The 23,750-nt window shown below is 43.1% G+C and overlaps 2 protein-coding genes across 4 annotated transcripts in view; both read left to right on the top strand.

The window, feature by feature from the left end:
- The first annotated feature begins 1,822 nt into the window (after window positions 1-1,822).
- On the top strand, window positions 1,823-11,931 carry LOC715706 (schlafen family member 13). Of its 2 annotated transcripts, XM_001114211.5 has the most exons (5): window positions 1,823-1,861; window positions 5,238-6,316; window positions 7,009-7,140; window positions 8,635-9,358; window positions 9,555-11,931. In XM_001114211.5, the coding sequence occupies exons 2-5, from the start codon at window positions 5,251-5,253 to the stop codon at window positions 10,324-10,326; spliced, it is 2,694 nt and encodes an 897-aa protein (XP_001114211.2). In that variant the 5' UTR covers window positions 1,823-1,861; window positions 5,238-5,250; the 3' UTR covers window positions 10,327-11,931. The 2 variants fall into 2 exon arrangements, with proteins under 2 accessions (XP_001114211.2, XP_014974564.2); XM_015119078.3 differs by lacking the exon at window positions 7,009-7,140.
- A 5,281-nt stretch (window positions 11,932-17,212) lies between these two features.
- The window catches only part of SLFN12 (schlafen family member 12), a 29,818-nt gene continuing 23,280 nt past the window's right edge, over window positions 17,213-23,750 (top strand). The window contains exon 1 of one of the 2 annotated variants that reach the window (XM_001114157.5): window positions 17,213-17,754. The gene's annotated coding sequence lies outside the window, so the exon portion shown is untranslated. Of the gene's footprint in view, window positions 17,755-18,139; window positions 18,495-23,750 lie in introns of those variants that run through there. The other variant, XM_077970801.1, reaches the window with a different exon arrangement.

Here is a 23,750-nt window from a genome sequence, read left to right as displayed (position 1 = left end):
GGTCAGGAGTTCAAGACCAGCCTGGCCAACATGGTGAATCCCCGTCTCTACTAAAAGGGCAAAAATTAGCTGGGCCTGGTGGCGGGAGCCTGTAATCCCAGCTACTCGGGAAGCTGAGGAAGGAGAATCGCTTGAACCTGGGGGGTGGAGGTTGCAGTGAACGGAGATCAGGCCATTGCACTCCAGCCTGGGCAACAAAAGCAAGACAACAAACAAAACAAAAAAACAAACAAAAACAAACAAGACAAAACAAACAAACAAAAAAACACGTTAATGGTTTTTGTAAAGATCTGCTGGTGACAAATAAGTTTTTTTTCTTGGGGCGAGGGGGTTCTGAATAGGTCATTATTTTGCCTCCATTTTGGAGGACTTGTTTTGTTTTTGGTGGTCATAGAATTCTAGATTGACAGTCTTTTTTTTCCCAGCGCTTTACAGATGCATAGTTCTGGATTCAGCACAGGTTTGCACAATGTATAAATCACATTTTAAAGAAAAATGGAAAAACTGGAATATGATAATATGAAGATTTATTGAAATAGAAAGGTGGAAGTCATTGAAAAAAGCAGGTTAAGAACAGTATGTACAGTGTGACTTTAATAAAAATGTATTACATATACGTTTGTGTAATATATATGTATGATCCGTGAAGATATATACAATAAGGTGTTAATAGTAATCAGTGGTAATCTCTGGGGCGGAGGGCGAGGGGATAGGAGTACGTTTTATTTTCTCACTTTAGCCTCCACTGGAGCTTATATTAATCAGCCTGGTGTTAACCGCCGCTTCCACTCTTGGGCTACTCCGCATCAGTGAGAACTGTGCCGGTGCGCGGTGCTTGGTCAACCCCGGTAACCGTCACGCTCGCGTTACAAGAAAACCAGCCAGGGTTCTGCTGGTTCTGTGCCTTTAGCACCTGCCGGAGTCCAGAGTATTTGGATTTCGTAGTCCTCCTCTCCAAGGGGTTGACCGAGCACAGCGCACCGGCCGCCGCCACATCCCACTCTGCAGAGCCACAAATCCAGCCAGGAAGCGAGCGCCGCCCGATCCGCGCATCCTTCGCATTTTGACCTTGGGTTCCCGGGTCTCAAGGCCCACTTTCTGGGGCAGACGGTGGGGAGAGAAGCCCAGGTTGGGGTCTGGGCAATTCCAGTGCCGTGGAAGGGGAAAACCCGGGCGAAAGCTTGGCTGGACCCTCAGAGGAGGGATCCGGGGAAGGCGGGACCTCAGGCTGCGGGAGAGGAGAGAGAGATAGGGACGCAGCCGGGCGGAGTGGGAGTAAGAAAGAACTAAGAACCACCGAAAGCATCAGAAAACTTGGCGCTTCCGGACAATTTCTTTCTTTCTTTTCTTTTTTGTGACAGGCGCTCACTCTGTCGCCCAAGCTGGAGTGCAGTGGTGCGATCTCATCTCACTTTACCCTCTACCTCCTTGGGCTCAAGTGATCCTCCCGCCTCAGCCTTCCGGGCATTTGAGACTACATATGAGCCCACAGACGCGCGCCACTAAGCCCGAGTAATTTGTTGTTGTTGTTGTTGTTGTTGCAGAAACGGGGGTCCCACTGTGCTGCCCAGGCTGGTCTCGAACTTCTTGGCTCAAGCCATCAACCCGCTTAGGCCTCCCAAAGTGCTGGAATTTCATAGGCCCGAGCCACCCACCAGGCCTTCTAGGCAGCGTGGCAAAGTGTTGCTGGACTTTGCAGACACTCCCATTGGCGCCTCCATGCCCTGCGTGGGACCCACTGGTTCGTTCATCCCCTGAGTGGGGCGTGCTCAGGGAGGAGCCAACCGTTGGTTATAAGGACCGGACCTTGGCGCCTCCAGGGAAACGCGGTGTGGCCTTCCGACGCGTTGGAGCTTGAGAGGTAAGAGACGGTCCCTGCTCCTACCGGGACTGCGGTGCTCCCGCTTGTACCCAAGCCCCGGGGTATAGTCCAGCACGACCCTGGACTGGCAATGACTCGGATGGGGAGCAAGCTAGGAGAGCCACCCCCGGCCCCCAGCTCCAGCCAGGGGATGGAATGGGGGCATTTGTGTGCTTCTCCCCTGCCTTTGGAGTCCAGCTAGTTTGCTGAGCAAATTCCCTAAAAGGCTGACTATGAGGACTTGATCGCGGGTGGAGGCGGGGCGGTGGGGAGGGACGGTGCGGGGAGCGAAAGGGGTTGGAAGGCGTCGCCGGCGGCTTGGCGGGCCTTACCTGCGTTCCTGTTCCGGCTGCAAAACAGAAAGACCCTGCCCAGCAAGCAGCGGTTTCCTCGGGGGCGGAGCAAACAGGCAGAGCCGAGTGCGTCCTGGAGGCTTCCACCGTCGCGAAGTTGGGCCCTTTGTTTCAGGGTTCTTGGCATTGACTCACTAACCACCGTAAATTATTGTTCTTAATCTAAGAGTTAAAAAACAGAATTAGGCCTGGTGCGGTGGCTCATGCCTGTAGTCTCAGCACTTTGAAAGGCCAAGTGGGAGGATTACTTGAGCCCAGGATTTCGAGACCAGCCTGGGCAATGTAGGGAGACCCTATCGCTGTGAATAATAATAATAATAATAATAATAATAATAATAATAAATTAACCGGGCCTGGTGGCGCGCACCTGTGGTTCCAGCTTTTCCAGAGGCTGAGGTAAAAATCGTCTGAGCCTGTGATCGCGCCACTGCACTCCAGCCTGGGCAACACAAGAAGACATTGTATCAAAACAAAAACAAAACAAAACAACAAAACAGAATTAGAATTGCCATTATCCTGTACCGCTGGCAATTAGAATTGCAAAACCCATTACCCTGTGATTACCCTGTAATCTAGAAAGGGTACAAATGAGAAAAATGAGAAAATGTCTCCTTCCCAACAACGTCTGTAAAATACAGAGACGCTATCTGAGAAGGACAAAGAGCTCCGTGTTTCAGTTTCCCAAGAGGGGGCTTCTGTCGCAGCTGTTTCCTTCAGTTTCGTTTCTGCCTGAAACTAGCTAGTTCCCACCCAGTTTTCCTCAGTGGATTGGGGCGGGGGCTTGGGAGTGGATGGGAGGATTTGTGTTGTTCTGATTTTACCTACAGTATACCTGTGTAGGAAGTGAAACTTTCCATCAATTTCCACAGAGAAGCAAGGGCAAGAATTATCTCGAATTACTCCGATCGACGCATGTGTGCAGGCTGTTACCCAACAGCCATCCATTGCCCCCAGGGGCTTCTCATAGGCCCCTCTCCACCTCCCCCCTCCCCCCACCTCCTGTTTCTTGGATTCTAGGGTATTATTTCTACGTTTAACTAACAAACTCTAGTACTGTATGTTTACTTTGTGTCGAGTAGCATTTTAAATGCTGTACATATATTACCTCATTTACTTCTCACTATAACTCTGTGAGGCAGCTTTTATGGCTATCATTGTTTTGCTTAGGTACAGAGAGGTCAAGTAAATATCCCCAAACCACACAGCTAATAAATGGCAGAGCCGGTATGTGAACTGGGGGGGTTCAAAGAAGTCTGAATCGACCCCTGAACTGTGCTGCCTCTCTCTACATGTTTCTGCACACAGGTCCTTCATTCAGGACTGATTTTGGTGGAAGAAGACAGCAGGTGGCGGGCATTCACTGTGCTGGTGGGAAGTCTGGTTATATTAAGAAAGGGATTCTGGCAAAGTTATTCTGTAAATAAAACAGAATCCGTTGTTTTTGTTAAATATATTGGTAAACTTCCTGATTTTTTTTTCCCCCTGAATTCTCAATTTGTTATTGAATAGTTCAATTTTATTTAGGGTTTCAATTTTATTTAGGAAACAATATCTCTATCTTACAAAGAATCTGCAAGTGGCACTGATTATAATACCTTTATACCCAAAGGAAGAGCTGGGATAGAGTTCCCTAAGACTTTTCTGCCTGCAAAAGATATGGGTGGGGTTGCCATTTGAATACAGTTACCAATGAGAAACTATCAGCGTATCTAGGCTTTAACAATAAAGTTCATGGGGGTAAAGAGAAAAGATTTAACTTTGAAGTCCCCATATATCAAAAAGAATATTTTACAAGTAACTTGACAAAGATGCTTCGGTGGTCTTGGAATGCAAGACAGAATCCTGACAGTAGAAATTTCTAGGCAAGGGTCTTAATTAGGCAAAGTGGTAAGATTGTGAATGTCCCAGCCTTTATTTCTGAATCTTGACCTCTGAACTCTGCTGCCTCTCTCTACACATGTTTCTGTGTACAGGTACTTCAGGACTGATTTTGGTGTAAGAAGACAGCAGGTGTATACTTAATGCTATTTCCTTACCTCTCATTCATTCCTCAACCCATCGTAAAATAATGTCAATTAATATAGATTACCTTACTGAACACCTGTGAACTAAAGCATAGTTTTAAATGCTTGTTGTAAATTATCTGAGTTAATCTTCATAATAACAGTCACAGGTGGCTGCACCATGTTTTATAGTAAGAAAATAGAGTTAGAAAGAGTAAATATCTAGACTAATAACAGTACTAAATGACAGAACTGGAATTCAAGCCATCTTCATTGACTCTATTCTCCAAGACCTTAGCCCCTGGTTTATTGTCTCCTGATGCCCATTTCCCAGGTGTCTGAACAGCATTTTTCAAAGTTACTGTTAACCTTAATTTTACTAAACCTAATAACACTTTCCAGTCATTACCTAGCTGTATCTGTCAGCAGTATTAGACATCTTAAAACCTCAGCAGGTGACCTTGTTCCGGGCTTTGTTAATACCAAATGCCCTTGATTTTTTTTCCTACTTCTTTGATTTCTCATACTCAGACCTTTCTACAGTCTCCTTTTCAATGTGTTCTTCTTTTACTTATCTTCTAAAGTTGATGTTCATGGAGAATCTGTTCCAAACCTAGATGTTCTCATGCCATGGTACACATGCCCCTCAGGTGATCCACTACCTCCATGTTTCAATGCTGATGACTTCACCTGGCCAGTTCTAGTGCATCCTTTAGGTCTTGGCTTAAATGGAACCTACTCCCGGAAGTCTTACTGAACCATGGTCTCCAGATTAGTTCAGATACCCTATTCAATGTGTTTTCTCTCTTAGAGCCCATATCACACATGATGGTAAAGGCTAATTTTGTTAGTTCCCTTCCCTGCCAGCCAGTCAGATCCTGAAAAGACTATACCTGTCTTTCTTGCTATTGTCTTCTACCAGCATATATTAGACAGGTTTTAAATATTTTCTAGTAAGTGAATTGCAGGCCTGTAACAATTTTTTAATCAAAAATGAAACAACTTTTCTAATACTTTAAGGTGCAAGTTCAACATGGAGGCAAATCACTGCTCCCTGGGTGTGGATCTATCTTACCCAGACCTGGTCATCGATGTCGGAGAAGTGACTCTTGGAGAAGAAAACAGAAAAAAGTTGCAGAAAACTCAGAGAAACCAAGAGAAGGCGAGAGTTATACGGGCTGCATGTGCTTTATTAAACTCAGGAGGAGGAGTGATTCGGATGGAAATGGCCAACAAGGATGAGCGTCCCGTAGAGATGGGACTGGATTTAGAAGAATCCTTGAGAAATCTTATTCAGTATCGATATTTGCAGGCTTTCTTTGAGACTAAGCAACAAGGAAGGCGTTTTTACATTTTTGTTAAATCTTGGAGCGGTGACCCTTTCCCTAAAGATGGTTCTTTCAATTCCCGCATTTGCAGCCTTAGTACTTCATTATACTGTAGATCTGGCACCTCTGTGCTTCCCATGAATTCAAGACAAGCATTCGATTTCCTGAAGACCAAAGAAGGACAGTCCAAATATAATCTGATTAATGAAGGGTCTCCACCTACTAAAATTATGAAAGCTGTATACCAGAACATATCTGACTCAAATCCTGCGTATAAAGTTTTCCAAACCGACACTATTGAATATGATGAAATCCTATCTTTTCCTGAGTCTCCATCCATCGAGTTTAAACAGTTCTCTACAGAACACATCCAACAATATGTAGAAAATATAATTCCAGAGTACATCCCTGCATTTGCAAACACTGAGGGAGGTTATCTTTTCATTGGAGTGGATGATAAGAGTAGGAAAGTCCTGGGATGTGCCAAAAACAAAGTTGACCCTAACTCTTTGAAAAATGTAATTGCAAGAGCAATTTCTAAGTTGCCCATTGTCCATTTTTGCTCTTCCAAACCTCCGGTAGAGTGCAGCACCAAAATCATAGAAGTGTTTCGCGGGAAAGAGTTGTACGGTTATCTCTGTGTGATTAAAGTGAAGGCATTCTGTTGTGTGGTGTTCTCGGAAGCTCCCAGGTCATGGATGGTGAAGGAGAAGTATGTCTGTCCCCTGACAACTGAGGAATGGGTAGAGAAAATGATGGACGCAGATCCAGGTAAGAGGGAAGCAGATTCTCCCTCCCTGACCTTTCTACCTCTTCCCCAATATCACTTCCTTCTTTATTCTCTAAGCTTGACCTTCTCACACCCACTGAAATTTACTTTCTCTAAATGTCCATGCTTTTCATAGATGGTAAGTTTTATTGTGTGAGAAAAAACCAAAATGAGATATTTTGTGAATGGTGATTTTCCACAAAAGAAGAAGTAAAGGAAAAACTTAGAAATTGGTTCCTTTAATAAAATCATTGAATTGGAATTTGCTGGAGCCTCATAATAATGATTAGCTTGTACCTCAATTTAGCATAAAATCAACTCTGGGAGACAAGGGCTAGTGTTGGTTGAGGTTTGTTTAAGTGGGATTAGTGGAGGTGCGTGCACAGGGATGTAAAAACCTGATGATTAGAACTTAAAGAGAGTGTTTTTTTTTCACTGCAATTCAAGCAAAGAACTTCAAACATGGAAGAGGGAGCATTATATTGCATGGGGAAACACCATTCAAGGTTCGGAAAAGGGCTTTTAATGATGAGTCTTTGGGAACCTGGACAGAGAGTCAAGAAAGAGTAAAGCATCTGACTTTGTGGCCTGACTTGTACCATGTTAGATGAAATTTAGACACAGCCTTGTACAGCCTATTGCAGTAGTGAGACATGAAATCATATAGTGTAAATTAAAATGTTCTTTCTTTCAGAGTTTCCTCCAGACTTTGCTGAGGCCTTTGAGTCTCAGTTGAGTCTATCTGACAGTCCTTCACTTTGCAGACCAGTGTATTCTAAGAAAGGTCTGGAACACAAAGCAGATCTACAACGACATTTATTTCCAGGTACTAACTGCCAGTTTTTACATCAGGACAGAGGGAAGTCATTTAATACATTTCGTGGAAAACAAATCCATGAAAGATTGTGTCCTGCAGATCCAGGTGTATACAGTGACAATGCCACAAGCCTCTCAGGGATGAGTTTCAGGTACCTTTAGAAATCATCAGGCCCATTGGTTGCCACATCTGGCTGATTATTAGAAATGCCATAGGAGGTAGTTAAACATGCAGATGTCCAGGCCCACACCAAGAACTTATAAATGCTTAATTTCCAGAGATAAGGCCTGGCCACGTGCATTTGTGCAAGCTTCCCAAATTATTCTGATGCCCTGCTGGGTTTGGAAACCAGTGATCTAGTACAACTACAGGGGCACAATGGAATAATCAGCCACTTCTGGTCTACTTTTCTAGGATGGAGGAATTATGTCTGTAAAAGGAATAAAAATGTTCACCTGGTAGAATATAAGAATACAGAAAAACCACAAATAATTTTCCTTTGGAAGAGGCTAGAGGAAACAGCTCACTAATGCTTCAGAGGTAGCACCAAATAATAATTCAAGCCCATAGACAATGTTAGGTAACCCCTCTCCCTGCTGCCCAAACATTGTTTTAGCAAGCTTTTTTTTCTCAGAGTTCCTACTTGCAAAATGAAACTTAAATTTCTCAAGGAGGGAAATGGCTTAACTTCACAAATTGAATATATTAAGTATGAGATTTGACAGAAGAATATGATACACAAATATCCTATGTATGTCCAAACATTTATCAAGGGCAAGGTAATTCATATATTGGACCTGCCTTAGGTCTGTTTACCACCAAATAGTTTCTTTACTTACCTGAGATCTTTATAGTCATTAGCTTATCAGAAAGGTTTTTAAACATTCCACATAAGAATCCAAGATGCAAGAGTAATTGAATATACGGCTTTCACTTTCTCAGGCTCAGTAAATTACATTTCAGTTGACATGCTCCACTGTCCATGAGATACATAGAAGGGTGACATCATTCGTTTTACCAGATTTGTAGGGTGTGGGCTAAAGAGAGATACACCAGGCCGGGCGCGGTGGCTCACACCTGTAATCCCAGCACTTCGGGAGGCCGAAGTGGGCGGATCATGAGGTCAGGAGATCGAGATCATCCTGGCCAACATGGCGAAACGCTGTCTCTACTAAAAATACAAATAACAGTTGGGCGTGGTGGCGGGCACCTGTAGTCCCAGCTACTCAGGAGGCTGAGGCAGGAGAATGGCGTGAACCCAGGAGGCGGAGCTTGCAGTGAGCCGAGATCGGGCCACTGTACTCCTGCCTGGGTGACAGAGCGAGACTCCATCTCAAAAAAAAAAAAAAAAAAAAAAAAAAAAAAAGAGATGCACCAGAAGGAATTTCTGTTAAAGCGTACGATTCTTTGGGGGGCTTTCCTCTCCCTTTTAAACATAACATGTGATTCATACAAAATCACACAAACACAGTGAAAACATCTTTCTGTTTTCTTCATGTCTAGTCCCACCAGGACATTTGCAATATACTCCAGAGTCCCTCTGGAAGGAACTGTCCTCACAGCATGAAGGACTAGAGGAGTTAATAAACAAGCAAGTGCAACCTTTCTCCCAGGGAATTGTGATCCTCTCTAGAAGCTGGGCTGTGGACCTGAACTTGCAGGAGAAGCCAGGAGTCATCTGTGATGCTCTGCTGATAGCACGGAACAGCACCCCCATTCTCTACACTGTTCTCAGGGAGCAGGATGCAGAGGGCCAGGACTACTGCACTCGCACCGCCTTTACTTTGAAGCAGAACCTGGTGAATGTGGGGGGCTACACCGGGAAGGTGTGTGTCAGGGCCAAGGTCCTCTGCCTGAGTCCTGAGAGCAGCGCAGAGGCCTTGGAGGCTGCAGTGTCTCCGATGGATTACCCCGCGTCCTATAGCCTTGCAGGCACCCGGCACATGGAAGCCCTGCTGCAGTCCCTCGTGATTGTCTTGCTCGGCTTCAGGTCTCTCTTGAGTGACCAGCTCGGCTGTGAGGTTTTAAATCTGCTCACAGCCCAGCAGTATGAGATATTCTCCAAAAACCTCCGCAAGAACAGAGAATTGTTTGTCCACGGCTTACCTGGCTCAGGGAAGACCATCATGGCCATGAAGATCATGGAGAAGATCAGGAATGTGTTTCACTGTGAGGCAGAGAGAATTCTCTATGTTTGCGAAAACCAGCCTCTGAGGAACTTTATCAGGTAAGCAGTTGGATCTTCCGTCTTTAAGTATTGTTTAATCTGGATTTAATATTCTCTGCTAAGTCACCTTCTTCCTTGACAATTGAGTGGTTAAATGATCTGTGATAACATACTGTGCTCAGAGAAACATGATACAATCATTTTCTCCCCTTGTTTTTTTAGAGAAAACCTGAGTGTGTTCTTTTAATTTTTACAGTGATAAAAAAATCTGCCAAGCAGAGACCCGGAAAACTTTCATGAGAGAATACTTTGATCACATTCAACACATCATCATTGATGAAGCTCAGAATTTCCGTACTGAAGATGGGTACTGGTATTGGAAGGCAAAAACCATCACTCAGAGAGAAAAGGATTGTCCAGGAGTTCTCTGGATCTTTCTGGACTACTTTCAGACCAGCCACTTAGGTCATAGTGGCCTTCCCCTTCTCTCAGCACAGTATCCAAGGGAAGAGCTCACCAGAGTAGTCCGCAATGCAGATGAAATAGCCGAGTACATACAACAAGAAATGCAACGAATCATAGAAAATCCTCCAGTTAATATCCCCCATGGGTATCTGGCAATTCTCAGTGAAGCTAAATGGGCTCCAGGTGTTTCAGGCAACAAAAAGATTATTAAAAACTGGACTATGGAGCAAATAGTGACCTTTGTGGCAGACACCTGCAGGTTCTTCTTTGAAAGGGGCTATTCTCCGAAGGATGTTGCTGTGCTTGTCAGCACCACGAGAGAAGTGGAGCACTATTGGCATGAGCTCTCGAAAGCACTGAGGAAGAAAAGGGTTGTGGGTCTCAGTGATGCGTCTGATATGTCGGGTGATCGCATTGTTTTGGACAGTGTCCGGCGATTCTCAGGCCTGGAAAGGAACATAGTGTTTGGGATCCATCCAAGGACAACTGATCCAGCTATCTTACCCAATATTCTGATCTGTCTGGCTTCCAGGGCAAAACAACACCTATATATTTTTCTGTGAAGTGACTATTAGGAAGAGCTCCAAACCAAAATGCTATGTAAATGTCTATGGGTGATAGTCTGCTGATGGTAGAAACCTTTCTTTTTAGTTCACAAGTCGGTTAGAGATTTGGACAGAGCTGACACAAAGAGTTTGGAGCTCCCCCATTTCTGGCTCTCCTTTCGGGGATTCCTCCCCCAGCTCTTTTCACCAGCGGTGGTTGCCCCCCATTCTGACCCCTGACTCTTCCAGCCAGAAAGATGGTGGTTTTCTAAAGGAACTTTAGCTGCCCTGCACAATGCAGATCTGTGTCTTGCACTCTGGGTAAAAGCCATAAAAATAAGAAACTCAGCCTGTGACCTTTCCTCCAAGGCTGGAGTTCTTTTTTTACGTGACTTCATGTAGTTTGTTGCTTTTAAAAATTTGTGCAGAATCGTTTTCTGCAGAAGCATGATCTGTTAGTAGCTTACAGGCCTAGCAGAAGCGATTGTTTCCTGAATTCTTGACATTTATCTTTGCTGTATTCATTTAGGGCTTGGGGGAGTCCCAAGATAATTCAGTCACTGTCAGATTAATAATTTTGTCAGAACAAAGAATATCGTTATGATTACTTAATCCTTAAAATTGTAATCTCCAGAGCTTGTTCTCAGAATGGCCCAGACCCAGGCTTAATTGTAATAGTGAACATTAATGATACATTTACAGAGAAATTATAGGCCAAGAGAAAATCCTGGCTTTTAGTAGAAGTTAATATTAGAGACCAAAATCTGGTTCTGAAGGTGTATATCAGCCCTAAGGTGAACGAACTTGGGAAAGATTGTCTTTAAAAATCAATGAATGTTAGCCGGGCACGGTGGCTCACACCTGTAATCCCAGCACTTTGGGTGGCTGAGGCAGGTGGATCACCTGAGGTTGGGAATTCAAGACCAGCCTGGCCCACGTGGAGAAACCCCGTCTCTACTAAAAATACAAAAAGTATCTGGGCGTGGTGGTGCATGCCTGTATCCCAGCTACTCGGGAGGCTGAAGCATGAGAATCACTTGAATCTTGGAGGCAGAGGTTGCAATGAGCTGAGATCATGACACTGCACTCCAGCTGGGGCAACAGAGTGAGACTCTGTCTCAAAAAGAAGAAGAAGAAAAAAAGCAGTGAGTTTATGTTATTAAGTTGTAACATCTCAGCTTAGCTCTATGCATTAATCTATAGCATACCTACTTAAGTTTTATGTCATTCTTGAATTGTGATTTTTTTTTTTCTATCTGCTCTCATAGTTTGGTGGGCCACTGTTATGGACTGAATGTGTCCCACTGTCACCCCTAAATTCCCATGTTGAAGCCCCAACTTTCAGTGTGTAGCTGGGGCTGCTAAGGAAGTAATTAAGGTTACACATAGTCACAGTGGAGAATCTGATCTGCCAAGATTGGTGTCCTTATAGGGAGAGACCCCAGATAACTTGTTCCCTTCCTCCCTGTGCACACAGACAAGAGGGCATGGGAGCACACAGAGAGATGGCAACCACCTACAAGCTAGGAGGGGAAGCCTTATAATGAACCACCCCCCGCTGGCACCTCTGTCTTGGACTTCCAGCCTCCAGACTGTGAGAAATAAATTTCTGTTGGCTCAGCCGCCCAGTCTGTAGTGTTTTGTTATTGCAGCCTGAGAACACAGCTGTGCGATCATTCATCAAACTAAAAACACTGATACTTAACAATGCTAATGCAATTACTTATTTGCTTTTCAGTCTCTACAAAACATTCTAAAACACTAATCTAAATACTAACAATAAAATATTTGCATAACTAATGAAAATTAAGAAACTACATGCCCAGTATTCCATTTATGAGTAATCCTATTTGACTGATTTCCCTCCATATTATAAGTGTTGAACTCTTCTGCCGGTCTTCCTCTTATTTGTGTTAACTCATGGAATTCCAGTTATCTAGCCTTGAAATTGTAGGCTCTTCTAACTTGAGCAAAAACTGACAGATCAGCAAAATAAGGAGAAAAATATTTCTTTCTTCTGGCTGCATTAAATGAGATATAGCCCAGCACCAAAACTCTATCTTTGTAAATGTTCTTAGTAAACTCCCTGGTCTTTGGAGTTATTTCAGCCTTTGAGAGTAATTCTTTAAAAGTCTAATTCTGACTGGTTGAGTCTATATGATTTATTGGCCTAGTAATATTTGAAACAGTATCATATTTTAAAATGTATAAACACTTTTGAATTTTTGTTTAGACCAAAGAGGATTACTGATGCTTTCTTTTTTCATATTAATGAGGAAATGTTTAGCTTATATGTTTATTGCATTTCTGTTTTAAATAAAAAATTGAGAGTTTGTGTCTCATTAAACTGAAAAAAAACGGTTCTGTAAAATAAATGATTAAATGGAGGAAAAGGAGAAGACTGAGGCCAGCAACTCCATGACATAGCCAAAAATGAGCCAGTAATAGGTTAAGCAAGATTAACTTTAAATTTTTTTTAAAGAGAAAAGGTCTCACTATGTTGCCCAGGCTGGAGGGTAGTGGTGTGATCATAGTTCACTATAGCCCTGAACTCCTGGGTTCAAGTGATCCTCTTGCCTCAGCCTCCCATTGCTGGGATTATAGGCATGAGCCACTATGTCAGGTTAGGTTTTGATGGGTGCTTGCCTATCTCTGTAATCTGGCTCTCATCATACAGGACCTGCTTCATTAAAGATCTGAAAATCTACCCAGCCATTGTAAAATGAAACAAAATGCTTTTAAAATTTAAATTAGCCTTTTATTTTAGTTTAGAAGAACAGAAAAGTTGCAAGCATAGTACAGAAAGTTCCTGTATACCCTCACTTAGCTCCCTCCTTTTTAAAACAAACAAACAAACAAACAAACCTAGATTATTTCCATTAAGATTTCTGAGAATTCCAGGAATGCTTCCATGTTTCACAGATCTGTCCTTGTAGTCTCCGGCCACTTCTTGCTATGGAGTGCTGTACCAAGACCTCTGCTAGTTTCTAGTTGGCTTGACATAATGACTTTACTAAACTACTTCTGCTCCTCTGAATCTCAAGCGTGGAAAGAGGTCACATCTTTTGTTTCACAAGTTAACAGTCAACACCTGGGCCTACTTTCAACAAAGCTTAGTAAAGCCTTGAGAATAGTGAAAGACAAATATTGAAGTTATAAATTAGTAGGAGACTGAGGTGGGAGGATCATAGAGGCCAGCCTGGGCAGCATAGCATGACTGCCCCCCCCCCGCCCACTCCGGAAGACAACAACAAAAAATTATCTGGGTGTGGTGGTGTGCTCCTGCAGTCCTAGCTATTCCAGAGGCTGAGGTGAGAGGATCGCTTGATTCCTGGAGTCCAAGGTTGTAGTGAGCGATAATCATGTCACTGCATCCTAGCCTGGGCATTAGAGTAAGACCCCATCTCTAACAAAATAATGATAAAACAATCAAAAATTTAAAATTAGTTATTAGATGCCAGTGTGCCCAGAGGCCTTTGACCACAGATGATCTTGATGCGGCCTTCTCTTGCCTTGTCCCTGTGCCTCCTTCTACCATTTTTCTTCCTGAGATATTTGAAAGTAAGTAGCGGACAGGGCTCCCATTGACCTCTAAATACTTCAGTGGGTATTTCCTAGAAGGATATTTATAGTACCATCATCAAAATCAGTAAATTAACACTATTATCTAATCTATAGACCTTATTGAATTATATCAGTTGTGCCACAAGTGTCTTTATGGCACAAGAGAAAAAATTCTGGTCCGGGATTTGATCTAAGATGATGCGTTGTATTGAGCTTTTATTTCTTTTAAGTCTCATTTAATCTGGAGATGTTAATCAGTCTTTGTCATATCCTTGACACTATTGAAGAGGATTGGCCTATTATTTTGCAGAGTATCTGATTTTGGGTCATTCCATGTGTTCTCATGATTAGATTCAGGTTATGCATTTTTGGTACGAATACCATAGAAGGGCTGTTATGGTTCTCAGTCCATGGTATTAGAAGGCATTCGATAGTGATTAGTTCCATTCCTGATGATGTTAACTCTAATCATTTGGATAAAGTGGCATCTGCCAGGTTTCCCTACTGTGCAGTTACAATTTGCTTTTTGTAATTAGTAACTTGTGTGTGTGTGCGTGTGTGTGTGTGTGTATGTGTGTGTGTGTATGTGTGTGGGGTGTTTTTGCTTCTGAATGCATAATATTTGAGATTTTCTTCTAATTAAAGAGTAATTATTCAAAGAGTTCAAAGAACTGATACCGATCACATTCTTTGACCCCACATGCAAATACATTAGAAACTAGTAATAAAACAGTAACTAGAAAAATGTTCATATCTTTTGGAATTAAAAAAGTGTTTAACTCATGGATCAAAGCAGAAACTCTGTAACCATTGTCACAGCGAGTTCTAACTAGCAAGTTTAAGGAGGAGAGAATTTCAGTCTCACTCAAATGTTTTCCTAGAAAGAGGAAACAGTTCCTAACTAATTTCGTGAGGCTGGCATAATCTTGATAACAAGTTTGGTAGGTAAGTATGAAGGGAAAATTGCAGGTCATTGTCACTCAAATATCTACATGAAAAATTCTAAACAAAGTTTTAGTAAAGGAAATCCAACAATATGTAAAAGTGATAATACATCATGACCAAGGTGGTTTAAGTCAGGAATTCAATGTTGATTTTGGCATTAAAAAATCAATCATCAGGCCCAGAGAAGTGGCTCACTCCTGTAATCCCAGACTTTCTGGAGGCTGAAGGAGGAGAGATCCTTCAGGCCAGGAGTTTGAGTCTGAAGTGAGCTATGACTGCATCACCGCACTCCAGCCTGGGTGCCAGATTGACACCCTGTCTCAAAGAAAAAAAAATTAATCAGTGTTATTCACCACAGATTAAGAGTTCAAAAGAGAAAAATCACATGATCATCTGAATAGACGAAAAAGCTTTTGATAAAGTTCAGCATCCATTCATGATAAAGGCTCTTAGCAAATTAGAAGTATAAAACACTTTTGGAAATCAACAAAGGGAATTTACGGCATAAACAAACAGCAGGCCAGCATGGTGGCTCACACCTGTAATCTCAGCACTTCCAGAGGCCAAGGCAGGAGAATCACCTGAGCCCAGGGGCCTTGGCAACATAGCAAGATCCTGGCTCTACAAAATAAAATAAAATTTAAAAATTAGCTGGGTTTGGTGGTGTGTGCCTGTAGTCCCAGCAATTGGGAGGCTGAGGTGAGAGGATCACTGGAACCCAGGGGGCTAAGGCTGCAGTGGGTTAAAAAAACCCAACTCCTCCGCCCCTCCAAAAAATAACTATAAAGAATAGCAACACAATGTTCAATGTAAACTTTGATATGGTGTTTTACCTCTGAGGAGAGGCTTATTGTTAATATTCTTTAGCCATGTAAGGGGTTGACAGACGTTCATGCTTTTGTTCTTTATACCTTATATGTATTCTATAAATATTATCTTGTTTCTACTCAATAGTTAATAAAAACATAATTTAAAAGTTCTGTGAATGGTTTTACTCTTCTCACTTCTGAGGGGTCTTTTGGGATATGCATTTTCCATTCCAAGTTGATCTGATATGTCATGCCTGCCACACACATTCTCATGGGAACAACTTCTTAATCTTTTTTGTTTCTGCCTTGGAAGCCATCCTGGTATTCTGGGAAAATCCCTGCACTAGCATTTTCTTTTTTCTTTTCTCTCTCTCTCTTTTTTTTTTTTTTGAGATAGAATCCCTTGCTCTGGGATGGAGTACAGCCCTGTGATCTTGGCTCATTGCAACCTCTGCCTCCTGGGGTCCAAGCGATTCTCATGCCTCAGTGCTCCCACCCACTCCTCAATCCACCACAGTAGTTGGGACTACCGGACGCGCACCACTATGCCCTCTCACCATATTTTTCAGGCTGGTCTCAAACTCCTGAGCTCGGGCAATCCACCCACTTCGGCCTCCCAAAGTGCTGGGATTATAGACGTGAGCCACCGCACCTGGCCTGCTCTAGCTTTTTCTTTTTTCTTTCTTTTTTTCTTTTTTCTTTTTTTTCCCCAAGACAGAATTTTGCTCTTGTTGCCCAGGCTGGAGTGCGGTGGTGTGATCTTGGCTCACTGCAACCTTCGCCTCTCGGGTTCAAGTGATTATCCTGCCTTAGCCTCCCGTGTAGCTGGCATTACAGGGGTCCACCACCACGCCCGGCTACTTTTCTTGTATTTTTACTAGAAACGGGGTTTCACCATGTTGGCCGGGCTGGTCTCGAACTCTTGACTTCAGGTGATCCACCCACCTCGGCCTCCCAAAGTCCTGGAATTATAGGCATGAGCCACTGCCCCCAGCAGTCATGGCTTAGCATTTTCTAAGCCAATGACTGAAGAAGAGTTTTTTCTCTTCGGTAAGACTGTATCCGTAGAGCTGGTGTCTAGATCAGATGAGATGAAGAAAAGCACAGCTATGTGCTTTCAATGTTTACGTTATTTAATGTGAATAGGTACTCTTCCTAGGTACCTTAAGATTTTAGAATAGGCAGTAGGGAGTTAATGCAGTCCAGAGTGGGGTAGGTGGAGCTTGCGGAGAAGGAGCAACTCAGCCTTGCAAATTCCCCTGTGATGAGTCATTTTGGCCTGTGTACATTTCAAAAGCTATGTATTGAAACACCAATTCTTAGACAAGTGAGCAGAAAAAACATGTATTACCATAATTACCATAATAAGGGGACTAAAGGAAAGCAAAGTGGCAGGAGGTCTGTATCCAGCGAGACCAACCCTTGGAGCATCCCAACTAAAGGAATCTCCCAAATGACCTCAAAATGCTCCCTACACTGCCAGGGTTAGGTATTTGAATCTGTCTCTCCTGGAGCAATCCGCTCCTTGCACCTTTGTCTTCTTCTGTTCATCCACAGCTGGTCTGACTTGGTTCCCGGTGGCCACCGTGCTTTTAAAAAAGCAAGAGGGCGTCAGGGCTGCTCTGGGAATGCGAGGAAAGCTGGAAAGGTTGAGTCACCCCTTTAAGGGCATGGTAAGAAAGCCTGGTATTTCTTCAATTTTGATGAACCAAAATAGTGACAATTGCGCAAAGGTGCAGAGTCGATAATAAAGAATGTGGACACTTCCGGAGCGCCAACTGCCCAATAGAAATGCAGGCCACTCTGGGAAATGGGCAGCCGGAGGGCGGGACGAGGAGGGCTGGAAAACAGAAAAGGATTCACATTCTTTACACTCTGTGGAGAGTGAGCCGACGGACTGTAGCCTGCGCCTTGACAAGTTCCTTTGTTCTTTGTTTTCTTTAAATTACCTTTTTTCCTTTTTGTCTTAGAAAATACTCATGGAAGAAAATGAAACGAGAGCGCCCTAGAGATCACTCAGAGCTGTTCTCGTAGGTTTTTAACTTCCCGTTGCTCAAGGGCCCACGCTGGCATCTGGGGTGTGCTTGCACCTGCAAAGAATCCAGCTTCTAGGGAGCAGCGCGAGCTGGTAAGTTGATCCTGCTCCATCGCTAAACCTTCCAGCCTTAGTTTTTCATTTCTGGGGCGTCTGCTGGCTCTGGAGGAGGTGGGGCACCGGTAACACAGCCCCACCACTCCCGGGAAGACCCCCCACCCCTATCCCGGGCTGCTTTCTCTCCCTTCTGGGGCAGGAGAATAAGGGTCTGGAGGAAAACCCCAACTTTCCACACTCAAGTAACAAAAGGACCAGAGGCTACTTCCTTTGCGACCCCTCCCTTCCTAAGTGACAGATGAAAAACTGAAAATATCTCTGATTGGTCCCCTCCCACAACCAATCAGGCTACTCTCCAGGGCCAAGTCTTCATTTGCATAGGAGTGTAACTTTGTAACTTCGCTTTCTGCAACCAATCAGATGTTTGCACAGGGCATAACTTTGTAACTTCACTTCAACTTGCGATTGATCGTTTTCTGCAACCATTCAGACTGATCTCGGGCTCCTACTTCATTTACATTGTGTGCACACCAAGTAACCAGCGGGAAACCTTTAGAGGGTATTAAACCCCGGGAAATTCTGAAACTGGGCTCTTGAGAGCCCCTATCCTCCGGCCTGCTCCCACCCCGTGGAATGCACTTTCGTTTTCAATAAATCTCTGCTTTTGTTGCTTCATTCTTTCCTTGCTTTGTTTGTGTTTGTCCAATTCTTTGTTCAACACGCCAAGAACCTGGACGCTCTTCACTGGTAACATATTTTGGCAAGCCAGCCAGGAGGTAAGCCCGAAGTCTGGGATTTATTTTTCTTCTTTCCCTTTTCCTTTCTGCTCCATACAGGGGAATCTCTCTCTTTTTCTTTTCCTTTCCAACTTGGGATCCTTGGTGGGCAGCGCCTAGACACGCAGGCGACTGCAGGTTTCTGGCCAGGGGCTACTCTCCAGTGCTGCCTTGAAGGCCAAGGTGTGAATGGGGATAGTTGCCCTGCCCAGAAGCAGGAAGGACTTTTAAAATTTATTTATTTATTTATTTATTTATTTATTTATTATACTTTAAGTTCTAGGGTACACGTGCACCACATGCAGGTTTGTTACATATGTATACATGTGCCATGTTGGTGTGCTGCATTTACATTAGGTATATCTCCTAATGCCATCCCTCTCCACCCCCCCTCCCCACAATAGGCCCCGGTGTGTGATGTTCCCCTTCCTGTGTCCAAGTGATCTCATTGTTCAATTCCCACCTATGAGTGAGAACATGTGGTGTTTGATTTTCTGTTCTTGCGATAGTTTGCTGAGAATGATGGTTTCCAGCTGCACCCATGTCCCTGCAAAGGACTCGAACTCATCCTGTTTTATGGCTGCATAGTATTTCATGGTGTATATGTGCCACATTTTCTTAATCCAGTCTGTCATTGATGGACATTTGGGTTGATTCCAAGTCTTTGCTATTGTGAATAGTGCTGCAATAAACATATGTGTGCATGTGTCTTTTCTGTCTTTTCTGGTTGTGGTCCCTGATCCCTATGTGTGACACAGCTTCTCCAGGGCGAACTCACACGTGTTTCAGGTGACTTAAACCTTCTTTCCTTGTGTTAAATTCTTCCCTTCCCCTACTCTACTGGCTAAGGACAAAAGAAACCCACCTAGCCTCCATTTCCTATTATTAAAGTTCATGGCTATCACTCTAGTGGAATGGGAACCATGGGAAAGCCCGGGCTTATCAAATTATAAGGATGCTAGAAGTCAAGGCCTTCATCCAGAGACAAAAGGAAATCTCATAGTAGGCCATTGCCTCTGGAGGGAAAACATGTAAAGTGGCACTGGTGCTCACCTAAGGTCAGAGACATCTGATGCTCTAAGATTGGACCCTAAAGGGGGATGCTCTGGGGGATCCTCTGGACCTCAGCCTCTCCAAGGGGGATTCCTTTGGTAGAGGTTCTTAGGCCTAGTACTAAGCCCTCCTTAGAATTTTCTCTTGCAGTTGTAATACTGTTTGGCCCCAATATTGTTTGGAATCTGGAGTTTGCAGTTGAATAGGAAAGTGAGAGGGGTTTGCATGTGTGCAGGCTCTTGTGCTGCTGTTCTTAAGCAGGGGGTCTGGTTGGCGCTATTTGGCCCCAGTGTTCTTTGAAGTCTGAGGAAGTTTGACCTTTAAAAATCAAGCTACCATGGAAACTGTTGACTTATAAATTGCAAAAGTAGTTTATAACCAATGTTTGGTTTTTCAAATTCATATTCCTGGGAAGACAATCAAAGCTTCAGGTACATTTGGCTACCCGATGGGCCATTTAAGCATTTACAAAGGGGTTTTATTCAATGTCATTTTCAATGCATGTTTTCTTGTTGCATAAAAATTTTTCCCATGATTATGCTACAGTGTACTTTCACCAGGTAAAGAAAGTTTTTTATGGTTCACTGAGAACAATTAACCCCTTCATGATGTAAAACCCATAGGTTAGATGTTCTCAGAACATCTACTGTTAAGGCCGTAGTTACACAATAGACTTTAAATTCTTTTGAGAAAGTTATGATAGAATTGACCGAACAGAGAAGTATCTGTGCAACTGCTGGCACTTGGAGTCTATGGAGAAATACATTAAATGAAGATTAAGAGATTCAGTTGTAGGGGATTAATGAAGAGATTGTTTACTTAAGTTAGTAGATTCTTTATTTAGTTCATTATTTGATCTATTTAATTTTAGATGGTTTGGTTTATGGGGACCCTGGGCAAGGAGCATCCTCCAGACTCTCAGTATTATCCTCCCAATAGTCATCATAATAATAGGCTCCCTGGTGCGCTGTATTCTCTCAAAGGTTTTCAATGTTTGCATGCAGCCATCTCTAGAATGTCAAATGGTCTCTCTTCAACTGGAATGGTAAGAAGTGAAATAAATATGCGATCATGAGGACACCGTAACCTATGAATGATATGCTGAGACTGGAAACCCAAAATGATGGTAACTGAGAGCAGCGCTAAGGCCTTACGTTTTGGTTACACGCTCGCCTAAGTGAGAACCTGAACAAAAAGGGGGAATTTTTAAAAACAAAATTATGAGAGGCCAGTGTTTTGGACTGAGCTCATGTGCTAGGCCCCAACGGATCAAACCAAACCAAAATGGAGTTGCTCATTCTAAGACTTTAAGGAAACACACAGATCCTAGAACAGACCAAGTTTTTGTTTTTCTCCTGCAAACAGAATGTTTCAGTGACCAGCACAACCTCCACCGGTAACATTTTCCTGTCTCTGTAGCAACTTCTGTCAAAACTGCAGGCTGTTGAGGACTTAGGAATGGTGGACTTGGAAGCTATAGGTTGGGTGGAACTTTTGCTCCTGCATGGGCTGGGGAGCACCTGAAAGAGCTGTGGGACCAGTGAGCCGGGGATCTGCAGTGTTCGAGCAGAGCTAGAGAGGCAGGGAGGGCAGAGTGCTCTATGGTCAGGCCGGGCTTGGTGGGTGTCCAGAGCTCCCAGGGTTGCCCATCCTCCTGGAGTCCTGAACATGCGGGGAGTTGGGGAATAGGTTCTTTAGATGAAACGTGACCAGGCACTGACGAACTTCATTGCTAGATCCTAAAAGAAAAACCAAGCACCCTCATACTCTGCTGGTTTATCATCTAGAAGGTGGGAAGGATGAGAGCAGTGCTGTCCTGAACTCAATGCAAAGTGACATCCTAGGAGGGCAAAGAGTTCTTACAACTTCTGTCCCACCCTGTGTGCAGTTCCTACTAACCTGCTGTTCTGACATAACTCTAAGGAGATCTGAATGCCGTCTCCTTTCCCATTAAAGAGAGTCAACAACATAGCCTAAATAGTGAGTGCAGGTCTGATAGAATTTCCCCTATAGTCAAAAGTATAAAGGATTTCAGTGGAAACATCTAACCTGTAAACCTAGACCCAAAGTTTAAGAGAGGCCAGTAAGTTTTAGGCCCTAGGGATTTGGTAAGCTCAATCCCCAGCTAATTTTTTAAGGAGTGTGTTCCAGATGTATGCTTGAAGGCAGTGATTTTGAACTATGGAAAGTTTTACACAGCTGCAGGTGTTGGACTGGGGTGGCCAGGATCCCAGCCTAGTCCATAAGCACTGGGTCCTCTATAAGGTGGCTCAACTGCAGCTCCCATGGGTTCCAAGTTTCCCAGTGGTATGGGCACCCTCCTTAATCAATCTGAGGGTGAGATGTGATTTCTGTCCCCTTCTGTGTCTGGTGGGTTAGCCAAAAAAGTTCACACAGAGCTGGGCCTGATGTAGACAGTGCAAAAACGTGGGTTGGGAGGAAAGGGGACAGGATTCTAGTTACAGAGGCTGCAAAAAGAATTGGGGAGCAGAGGCTGCTTGGTGAGGCATTACCAGAAAATTGTAGGACTGGGGCTGTGTGCCTGGCTAGAAGCAGAACTGATTCTCCTGCAGCCTTTATGGGTAGAGATGGAGAATCTCTTCTGTCTGATCAACAGGGAAGGGACTTGCCTTTGGGGCAGCCTCGTGTGTAAGAAATGTGAAGAAATTGGGTCTAAAGAACACAAATTGTGCTATAATACTATGGAGAAAGCTCAGCATGGCAGAGATATACATCTTCCTCTGCTTTCTTGCGTAATTATGCCATATTGAGACTATTATTGAGTTTTAAATTTAAACTTCAATGATTGTGCTTACCTGGCTTCACTGTTGTTCAACTACCAGGAGTCAAGTCCTCCTCCCTTAGATTCTCTTTTTTTGGAATCTCTCTGGGTCATGTTCAAATGCTTTCTTCTATGGACCCAGGCCCAGGGAGCCTATTTGAATGAATGCTAGGTCCAATATCTCTTAGAAGGCAGCCCTCTCTTGGTTCCCTCTGAGTTTTCAGGAAACACTGAGGGAAAGATGCTGCTTTCTAATAGCTTTTATACCACATCCTCTTCCCCCTAAAAGGTACAGGGCAAAGTGCTGTAATCACCACTAAGATAAATTTGCTAGAGAAAAATCTGACACAATTATTTGGGAAAATATTTGACAATATATATCAAAATCTTTAAACTTTTTGTCACTTAATACAGTAATTTAACTTTTACGAACTTCTGTCTCTCTCTGTGTGTATATATACACTCTATATACTTACATAATTTCAGGTTAATTATGTACCTAAGCCACAAGTTCAAGTATAACCTTATGTTTCACCATGAACCTTTATTTCCACAGATTCAGACTCTTTCTTCTCTTACATAATTTTTCCCCTTCAAGGTTCTATTTCTTATATCCTGAAATCTGGCTTCTTTTCTGTCTGCCTCTTCTGGCCTCCCATACTCGATTTAACCATCTTTATATATATCTGAACCGTATCTGTATATATAATTGAAGCGCTTTGCCAGGGCACTCTTAGACTCAATGAAAATTAGACTATGTGATTAGCATACCCAAGCATTGAAATAACAGAGTCAAGATTCTAGTACAATTATATTGAATGATTGAAAGCAACTTCAATGTTCAGTTGTAGGGTAGTAGTTAAATAATGGTACATTAATACCATGCACGAAATTATGCAGTTAATAAGGTTTTTAAATAATAGCTAATTATTATTTTGCAAAACTGATTGTATATACTATATTGATATATGGAAAAGCAAGATTCAAATTGTATATTTTAGTTTTGGGCAGTATGGCCTACCATGACCAACTCTCTCACTGCAAAAAGGTCCTCATACTGCTAAAATGTGAAATAATAGAAATGCAGCTTACATCCCCAACTTATTTTATGAAGCTACTTGATTTGCATTACCTGTCAACAAGAATAGGAGAAAGGGACATCGTGGGTACAAAATCTTAAAAATATTATCTAATTGCATTTAATATAAAGAAATGGTGACAGGAATGATGCCAGAAAAATAGTGGATTAGGAAGCTTCAACTCTGTTTCTCCATGGAAACATCAAAAGCAACCCAAAACTGACTGAACTAACAACAAAGATCTGTTGCAACTAAATGAATGCCCGAGCAAGAAAAAGCAACATTCAAAGCTGTAGGCAATTTCATGATGTTTTTATTCACCCTTACCCAACCTTTTGCCCT

Source organism: Macaca mulatta, chromosome 16, assembly GCF_049350105.2.
Source record: "Macaca mulatta isolate MMU2019108-1 chromosome 16, T2T-MMU8v2.0, whole genome shotgun sequence".
Taxonomy (NCBI): domain Eukaryota; kingdom Metazoa; phylum Chordata; class Mammalia; order Primates; family Cercopithecidae; genus Macaca; species Macaca mulatta.
This window is presented reverse-complemented; position numbering and strand designations above follow the sequence as displayed.